This window comes from Pseudorasbora parva, chromosome 23, assembly GCF_024679245.1.
Source record: "Pseudorasbora parva isolate DD20220531a chromosome 23, ASM2467924v1, whole genome shotgun sequence".
Lineage (NCBI taxonomy): Eukaryota > Metazoa > Chordata > Actinopteri > Cypriniformes > Gobionidae > Pseudorasbora > Pseudorasbora parva.
In genome coordinates, this window is record NC_090194.1 from 24,097,292 (window position 1) to 24,107,255 (window position 9,964).

The following is a 9,964-nucleotide window of genomic DNA, read 5'->3' on the forward strand; positions in this document are numbered from 1 at the left end:
ATCAAACAGAAATAAAGGCCAAACATTTGCACATCCAGCCACAGCAGCAGCACTTTACAAAATTATTTATTTACCTCAAACTGTCTTTGCAGAACAAAATCATGGCTCCCTCTGTCTCTCCAACAATTTCTTCCGCCATAATCTTTTTTTCTTTTTTCCACAAATCAGCGCACATACAATTTGAAGCAAACTTTGTGCAGTTTATCATTTTTAATAACAATTCCAAGTCTCACGCGAGAACTCCGGTCTGATGCACGTGTGATCTCGCGTTGTTTACTTGTCACATCGCACGTGTGTTTGGGAAACGTAGATTGCACACCGGAGAGAGAGAGTTGTCGGCGATTCTTCCTCTTGTTCAGTCATGCAGTGTGAACTTCTCTGTCGTCAAACCATCATGCAGTGTGAACACAGCAGTGACTGAATGATACCCCAGATAGTCATGCAGTGTGAAAAGAGCAGTGACCCGACGAGTTTGACGAGATCATGCTGTCTGAACTAGGCTTAAGACTTGCAGGAAAGTTGTGGATATTCGGTCCCGTAGCTGCGTTCAGTCGTGTCACGCAGGGCTCCAGACTGTAGACGAATATAAACCAGTGTCTGTGTATATTAAATACTATTTAAATATTACTCTTCCATGTTTTGCGTCTGTGTGAATGACGGGGGTGCGTGTTTTGAAGCCCCGTTCACATCGCCAGCGATTTTGTTGCTGCATGTCGCCAGCTCCAGAGATTCATGACGCTAGAGGGCATTCCCACTACGGGTTCCCCCTAAACGTCATTAGCAGAGACCACCCTCCTACATTACTGACATAATTTTGCCGCTTAAAACAAACATTTTGGAGGGAAATTGCTTATTATAAATGAAATCGGTCCATTGAAACTTTAATTCTTAACAATGAACGAGGAACAAAGCCTGCTTTTTGCCATTGCGGCTACATATCTGCGGTGAAAGCGCAAACGCCGTCTGGGTTCACGGAATCATTCTGGCTCGGAGTCAGCATGGTGAGTACCACTGGCTGGTGCAGGAACTGCGGCTGGATGAAGTCCGGTTCCAGCAGTACTTCAGGCTGGACAGGACCCAGTTTGATGTGCTACTGCGGAGAGTTGGCTCCTTGATTGTGAACACAGGAGAACACAAACTACCACCGAGCCATTTCACCTGATGAACGGCTGACAATTTGTTTACGGTGAGTAATCTATTTATTAAGCTTTATATATATATATATATATATATATATATATATATATATATATATATATATATATATATATATATATATATATATATATATATATATTGTATATATATTTAATATAGTAGGCCCTGATTATGAAGCTAACACTTGCTAGCTTTGGTCAATCTTTTCAAGGCCATCAGAGAGCTGTAGGGTGATGGATGTACTTTTCGGACAGGTCTGCTGTGTAAAGCCTTCCCAAACTTATAATAAATACAATAATTACATTTTCTAATAACTAATAATAAAATAGAATAAATATGTTAAGGTAATTTCAAGACACCTCAATTTGGACCACTTATTTGAAAAGGTAAGCTGGTATTAGACTGGATACGGGGACCCACAGCACCAATGGCTGTTTTGGAGCTTATGGCCTGCAAGTGTTCACAGATCTGCAAGCTTCCCAACTGTTCCTGTCTTGCCAACAAATTAAAGTGCACAGAAATGTGCAAGCCACAAACCTGCAGCAATCAGAGGGAGGATGAGGGTACTGATGTCATGAAACGGTTTGAATATGATGAAGATGAATAAACAGAAACAGTTTGCAATGACCAAATAAGTTCATAAACAAGGTAGAATTATTTTGTTTTTTCTTTGTATGACATTTGACAAGATTTTCTCATTCTTTGGCTCAACAGTTAGTGTCATTGAAGGCAAATTTTTGTGAAAAAGCTACCATTAACAAAAGGTTATCATGTTATAAAGGTTATCATATCATCTAGAGATATGGATTAAAACAAAAAAAAATCAAACTAGAATTTGCTGAACTCAAAACACAAACAGACAGGTATACATGGACTGCATTTTACATTTCAAATCCAAAGCGCTTTACATTTTTGCCTCACATTCACCCATTCATACACCGACGGCGATGTCAGCCATGTAAGGCGCCATCCAGCTCGTCGGGAGCAGCTGGGGTTAGGTGTCTTGCTCATGGACACTTCGACACTTGGTCAGGTGGAACCGGGGATTGAACCACCAACCTTCTGGTTTGTAGACAATCTACATGAACCACTGAGCCACTGCGGTTATACATGTAACAGCCACCTTGGGTGGTACCAATTAGTAAAAATTGTGGCCTGGGCCCATGGACTATTTTGTCCGGGAGAAGCACTCAATGCACATTCAGGAGCCACTTGATCAAGAGTATATGTTTTATTCCAATAATAGCAGCATTATGGCATTGTCACATTTGGTTATACTGATTACATACACTGGTCATTTAATTTCATTCTACAGTGCACACACACACTTTAAAAAGGACACCCAATACATACTCAAACTTTACAGCAACCAATAAATAGTAGGCAATATTCTAGACATAGCTTCATTAGAAACCTCTTAGTATAAATCCCTTGTTCTCTACGTAATAACCAGTACACATAATCAGCATACAGCGTTTAATTGGACATGGGCAAACATGGTTCAACATGACAGACAATACACAAATGAATAAACGAATGAAATAGTTTCGGACTTCCCTGTCCATGTCTGATGACACCCCGGCGTCATTGTGAAGACACGACCTTCCCTTTCACGGCTATATTAGGGGAAGTTTTCCTGAGTAAAGCCTGTCGGGGTCCACCTATGTTCCCTTTCCTCTCTAAAAAGATGTTCCCACTATCTACTTCCCGGCCAGTAAGTGGTACCCCGGTTTTCTTCAGCGCCGGTAGTTTTAGCCAGCCACAAACGCCACAAAACGGCCCTTTTCCCCCGTGGACCCTACAGGCTCAAATACAGCTCACACACGTCTTCAACAATGCATTATCACCAAAAAGTCCTCCGTTACTCTTCCCCTACCCCTTTTTAAAACCCCAGCTTGTCACAACATGTGCTCACCATGTTTGTCGCTTTGGATGACGTCACACAACATCTCTAGCATGTGAATTACTACTATATATATATAAGTAATTTGACCCATTCAAACAACCCAATTTCTGGGTTTGTCCATTTTCAACCCAACTTCAGTATATATATGATTGCGCCAGGATTTTGACCTTCTTCGACGGAATAATAGAGCCGGGTAATACTAGATCAAATTCAGTTTTAATATGGATTCTTATGTATGCGTGTTTAAGAATTGTGCCAGAGGAAGAGAGGGCGGGCGGGTGGAGATGCTCATTTTATTATTAATTAAAAGGTTTGGATTTCTCTGTGACACTTTTGTCCTTTGTAAGAAGAACCTTTGTAAACAGTAAATCTATTAAAAATAACAATTGAGACAAATAATGTAGCAGCAATGTGACTTTTGGGAAAACAGGATCACTACAGGATGTCAGGTGGACACAGCATAAAATATAAGTGAGAGCATGAGCGTAAAAGTCAATAGCAGACAAACAAACAAACTACTAAGCATTAATGCTGTCAAAATACTGAAAATGTATACATACACTGAAATTATTAGTTCTTAATCTTTGTGCTTTCGCTCCACGTCAATGAAAATTGGATGTTGTTCCTAATTGCTTCAGTAATTGATGTACCGCTACCGCAGAATGGACTCAGAAAGTCCCTTAGAAAGTGGACTCAGAAAGTGGACTCAAGAGTCCTAATATGTTCGAGTACGAGTCAATTCAGAGTCCAAATGCAGTCTCAAGTACAAATCACTGGTTGATAGATTAAACTTTCGCTGTATCCGATCAGCAGAATTATGAACACATCTTCCCTTCTTAAGAATGACTTCAGTACCGTTCTTTGTTCTTTTCTCAAAGTCTTCCAGAGTCTCGGCCAAGGCTGATTCGGAAGACCGCCATTCGCCAGCTTCCTTGAAGCACGGGGGACCTCCGCAACTCTGCCGTCATTAAGTTAAGCCCACCCACCGACTCTATACACAATGGCCCTCATTTATCAAAAGTGCATACACCAAATTTCCAGCGTACACCTTGCGTACACCCAAAACCACAGTGACTTTGAGATTTATCAATATGAACGTTGGCATACGGCACGCTCAAATCCTACGCCAGCTCAGGAGGTGGTGTACGCAGGTTGAGTTAGTGCAAAAATGCGCAGAAAAACAATTCCTAACACCACAGAACGCACTGACAAATATATGCTATATTATGACCCACTGTAAAAAAACAACAACATAGTAATTATAAACTTCAGTGTGTGTGCTTTACCTGACGTTTCAGGGTTAGGCCCGGCAGCTGCGCACAGACTGGGACTGAAAATAATTCAGACTGACAAAATAATAGAATGACATTCTTCTTTTTTAAAATAATAATAATAAAATAATAATAATAACGACATTATTCTTCTAAATAACAATAATCGTCATTAATAATAAAAAATCATAATAATAATAATAATAATAATAATCTTACAAATTGTCATGCAATTATTAATGTGAATGAATGGTACTCCACATCACATCATCATCACTATTGTACACCCCATTACATGTGCCGTGATACGAAATTAAATGCTAATTGTTTCAAAACATGTGCTGTAAAATAATGCATTGTGAAAGGTAATTTCCCACCCAAACAGCTATTTGAACTGCTGGAGTGCGCTTCTCAACCCCCAAACTATTAACAGTAGGCTACTTTTAATTTGTGTCCATATTTTGTTTTTGTGGGCGCCTTTAATCCCACTCTTTAAACTCCCAAATAAAACAATTTAGTTTTTTTCCACTTCCCTGGTGATGGTCTCGATGGGCGTGTCTCAATCATCTCACTAGTTTTGTAGTCAGAGCACTGATCAGGGAGTCAGCCCATTGACTTATGTCCTAATCAGTGCCCTGACTATTGGACTAGTGAGATTGAGACGCGCCCGATCTCCACACCGGAGAAGTTTCGCTTCTTTGCTGTCTTCTGTGTGTCCATGGCGATGAGGGCGTGGGGGAGGCGGAGACTTGAATATACAGTTTTTTTGTATTAAAAACACTTTTCTTTTATTGGTCAGATGAACTATGCTAATTTTTTTTAGATTTTCATGAGCTGTATGCAAAAATCATCAGTATTAAAACAATAAAAGACCTGAAATATTTCAGTTGGTGTGCAATGAATCTAAAATATATGGAAGTTTAATTTTTATCATTATATTATGGAAAATAATGAACTTTTATCACGCGCTAATTTTTTGAGAAGGACCTGTATAGGGCGTGTTATTCTAATGACGATCATTTTCAGCCGCAGCATTTATCAAGGGCAAGTATTGCGTATACCTGGATTGCAAAGGTGCGCACAGCTTCATAAATCAGCAGAGGTGGACAGTAACTAAGTACATTTACTTGAGTACTGTACTTAAGTACACTTTTTGAGTATCTGTACTTTACTGGAGTATTATTTTTTTCTGGAAACTAATGACTTTTACTTCACTACATTTGAAAGACAAATATCGTACTTTTACTCCACTACATTTCTATCTAGGTCGAAAGTCGTTTTTTTTGTTGCAGCTCTGAAAGTCAGTGGATGATTTTTTCCTTCTTTAAAAGATTTTTTTGTTGTTGTTGGTGCAGACAGTTTATCAGGAATCATTCTTATAATCATATACATTTCCCCAACTTTTTTTGAATACTGATCTGTTCATAGCAAAATGGAAGAAGACAGTTCTTAGGCACAATTGTGTGCACCCATAGCCATACTTTGAAAGTGTTTCAGTTAAAAAAAAATAAAAAAATATCAAGATTAGTTCAGTTGGCATACACATGGTGCTTGTCTTATAAAATATTAAAAATATAAACGTCTGGGAGAAAGAGAATGGTAAAGTTGAGAGAATATCACATGTGTGTATCAGTGTATTGGATCCGTGCATTCAGCCTTTAAGTGACAGCAGCTTTATAAACAGCTTTATAACTTTTATACAAGTATTTAAATGAGTTTAAGTTAGTCGTATGGTAGTATTTCAGATGGAGCATCACTGACTGGCTTAAACCATGATGACAGTGTGCATTTATACAACAATAATAAAATAATGCATTGGCATAAAAAAGGAAATTTACTTTTATACTGAAGTACTTTTGAATACAAATACTTCTGTACTTTTACTTGAGTAAACATCTATTTTACAACTTTCACTTGTAACAGAGTAATATTTGACCAGTAGTACTTTTACCTTTACTCAAGTAATAGAGTTGTGTACTTTGTCCACCTCTGTAAATCAGGCGGTGAGAGGAGTGTAATCTTACACCAACATATACGCCTGTTTCTACGCAAGATTGATAAATGAGGGCCAATGTGATTGGCCTGAGCAGAGTTTGGTTTTTCCAGCTTACAAGTCTATGGACAGTTGCTAGAAGACACTTGCGGCAAATTAGATTTTCTGCCACTAGGGTGCGTCTAGATTTCTAGACTAGAGATCTGCATCAAATTTGAAATGACCTCAATTAGTGGATAAAAGTGTACAATTTCTCAGTTTAAACATTTGATATCCTATCTATGTTCTATTGTGAGTAATATATTGGCGTATGTGCTTTGAATGTCTTTTAGTTTTCATTTTATTTCTATTTAAAAAACATTTCACCTTTTCCAGAATTTGGGTTGTAAGAATATCTTTTATTGGTAATATTTTATGAACCTAAATTGGACCAAAGACACAGATTGGAGATTGGACACACACACACACACACACACACACACACACACACGTCTGTGTGTTTGAGAAAAAAATACAATTTGACTGTTTTTTAAAGATGTTTCTTACAGTTAAGCATTTTATATAATAATTCAAGAAATACCAGTAAAATACCAGTTTTTCCGCTTTATTTTAATTATGGTATTTTCTTTAGATTTTACAGTTTTTTTTTGTTGCTATATAGTCATTCAACCATTTTATCATTTAACCATTTTGTTACCATTTAATTACAGATTAATATTGTCATTTTACATAAATTTGTAATTACTTCTATTATACATGCACTTCTGTAAAAATTTTGTATTTATTTATTTTGTACAAATTATACAAACTCAAAACAAGAACAAAAAATATATTAAATATTATATTTTATCTGTTTATATTATAAACTAGTTTTGAGCACCCAAATATCCTTAGACAGTCACACAAATGAGCTGGATAGTAAATTAAAGTGGACTTCATACTTGTGAAAGTCTGTATTCAAGTAACCATTTTCCTGAGCGCAGTGTAGAATATCCTTTTATTACCCTTTCAATGTCCAATGCTTTTATAATGTAGCAATAATTCACTTGACCTGATATATTTCAGGAACCCTCAGATACTATTTTATTCTCTTACTGAAACTTCTTAAGGAAGTCTTGGTATGTCTGCCTGTGTGAGGATGTCGCCGGAACAAAGTGTCCACCAGGATGAACAAGGATTTGAGCTCCATCAAATGCTGGCAGTAGATCTCGGCTCATCTCCTCTGGAATTACACGGTCATCCTGTCCAAACACATGCAGAGAGGGGATTGTTAGCACTGGTCCTATGTAGAACCGCTGATGCTGGGAACAGGCACTGCGGAATCCTGCGACCAGGATGGCAAAGCGGAAATTGAAATCAGGCTGTAGTTTTTGTTCTTGCAGGGCACACAGCATGGCCACCAGGGCGGCACCTTGACTAAAGCCCAGGATGCCATCGAAAGGGCCAAGATTCTTCACTGCAGTTTTCACAGCCTTTATACTCTCTTCCAGACCCAGGCAGCTCTCACACTCCTGCTTAGCATTAAAACTTTGTGCCTCGACATCAGAGAACCACCAGCTCTTCTGGTCTTCTTCACCACTACTGGCCATCTTCTCTGGCTCCTGATTGGCTGATTGCAAAGATAGAAAGATTCAAAATGACACTTGCATAGGAAATAGATCTAAATATTTAAAAGTTTGAATGTATACAACCAGTCAAAAGTTTGGAATAATTAAAACTTTTTAATGTTTTTAAAATAAATATCTTATGTGTACCAAAGCTGAAAAAAGGGATGGCAAAAAATATGGCAGGTTTTCAATTGGACCCAAAACTTCTAGAAATGTATCAAAGTTTCCGCAAAATATTAAGCAGCACATGAGGATTATAATAAGATGTTTCTTGAGCAAAAAATCTGCATATTAGAATGATTTCTGAAGGATCAAGTTATAGGAGTAATGATGCTGAAAATGTCTTTCCAGTACTGGAATAAATTACATTTTAAGATATTAAAATACTTATTTTAACTTGCAATAATTTTTACAATATTTAAATCAAATACATGTATTTATAAATCTTATCTCAATTATTCCAAACTAAATTACGCTAGGCAAACCATAGGTTTTGAGGTAACGTTACAGCAAACAGTATCTGTTTTATACTCACTTTCGTTTTGAATAGCAGGAACTTGGTGTGGCGCACTAATATACACCAGCTCCACTTGTTTCTTTAATAGTTTGCGTAAAGCCCCTGTCTTTTCTCTGAAAGAGCTTCCATTCTGTCGATAACCATGAATACAGAGAATTCGGAGAGGAACAGCAGCTTTAGCCATTATTAATAATCTGTCAAAAGCCTTTTGTAATTTTCTAGGTATTCTCCAAACTCGAAACAAGTACACACGGCCAAACAAACTGGTACAAGCTGACTTAATACGACGGAGTTACATTGTTTTAATAAATAAAATCACACCCGATAGTCTAAATCGAAAGAAAACTTGACGTATCTCCCTCTGCGACTGATTAATGGCCGTGTGGAAACAAAACGAATATAAGAGTTCCGCTTAGGAAATATTATCCACAACTTGTACAAGCCCCAGAGTAGCTAGCAATTAAGCTGTTTTATAATATGCGTTTTTATGTTTTATTCAAGTATGCTTTCCATAAATTGTTATTGTTTAAAAACAAAACAAAAACAGAAACAGAACCGAGTTTAAACGCCAGGGGGCACGCGTTCCCTAAATAATTGTGTAGGGCTTTCTTATAAACGTTAGCCTCTCATTTGCAAATGTTCTTTTATTTATTTATTTATTTATTTATTTATTTATTTATTTATTTATTTATTTATTTATTGTACGATTGCAACGAATTGAAATATACTGACAACAGACATAGTGACAAAAGCAAGCATTTTCAATATAATAGTGACAAAATAAGTTAATGGTTTAAAATCAAATAGTAGCCTATGTCCAAAGAGGAAAGTATCACTGCAATTAAATAGAGATAATGCTTTTTTTTTTTTTTTAAAGTACACAGCTGATAGAATACAAAATGCAAGATAATTTCAGAAAAATTAAAACCACGAAAGATACAATAAATATTTTCTATGCATTTTTGCTTTTATGCATATAGTGATTGAGGGCTTCTGTGTCTCTCATATTTCCAAATGTTTATATAAGAAGAAAGACAAAATCATGCCTCCAAGCTTTTCAAAGAATGTAAATAACTGCACAAAAAATAGTTAACATAAATCTGTATGCATTCAATATTTCATGCAATCCTGGAGGGGAAAGTTCTTAATTTGGGTAGATGATTATTTCTCTCTGTTGATCTTGGTGAGTTTTCTGGATGATTGTGCCTCCTGAGCACTTGACAATTAATCTAAAATTGAGCTGGAACCCTGGAGGTCTGATGCCTCTAGTTATACACTTACACAACAGAGTATATCGGTATAAAAATGATGATCCGGGGGACCAGTTCTACTGAGACAGACGGATGGACACACACACACACACACACACACACACACACACACACACACACACACACACACACACACACACACACACACACACACACACACACACACACACACACACACACACACACACACACACACACACACACAACAAATAGATAGATAGATAGATAGATAGATAGATAG

At 37.1% G+C, this 9,964-nt stretch overlaps 1 protein-coding gene across 1 annotated transcript; it reads right to left on the bottom strand.

Annotated features, from left to right (window-relative positions):
- Window positions 1–7,306: 7,306 nt before the first annotated feature.
- Window positions 7,307–8,827, bottom strand: ovca2 (OVCA2 serine hydrolase domain containing). Its single transcript, XM_067433124.1, has 2 exons — window positions 8,471–8,827; window positions 7,307–7,937 (listed from the first exon to the last, which is right to left on the bottom strand). Exons 1-2 carry the CDS (start codon window positions 8,634–8,636, stop codon window positions 7,420–7,422), a joined length of 684 nt encoding a protein of 227 aa, XP_067289225.1. The 5' UTR covers window positions 8,637–8,827; the 3' UTR covers window positions 7,307–7,419.
- Window positions 8,828–9,964: the final 1,137 nt, after the last annotated feature.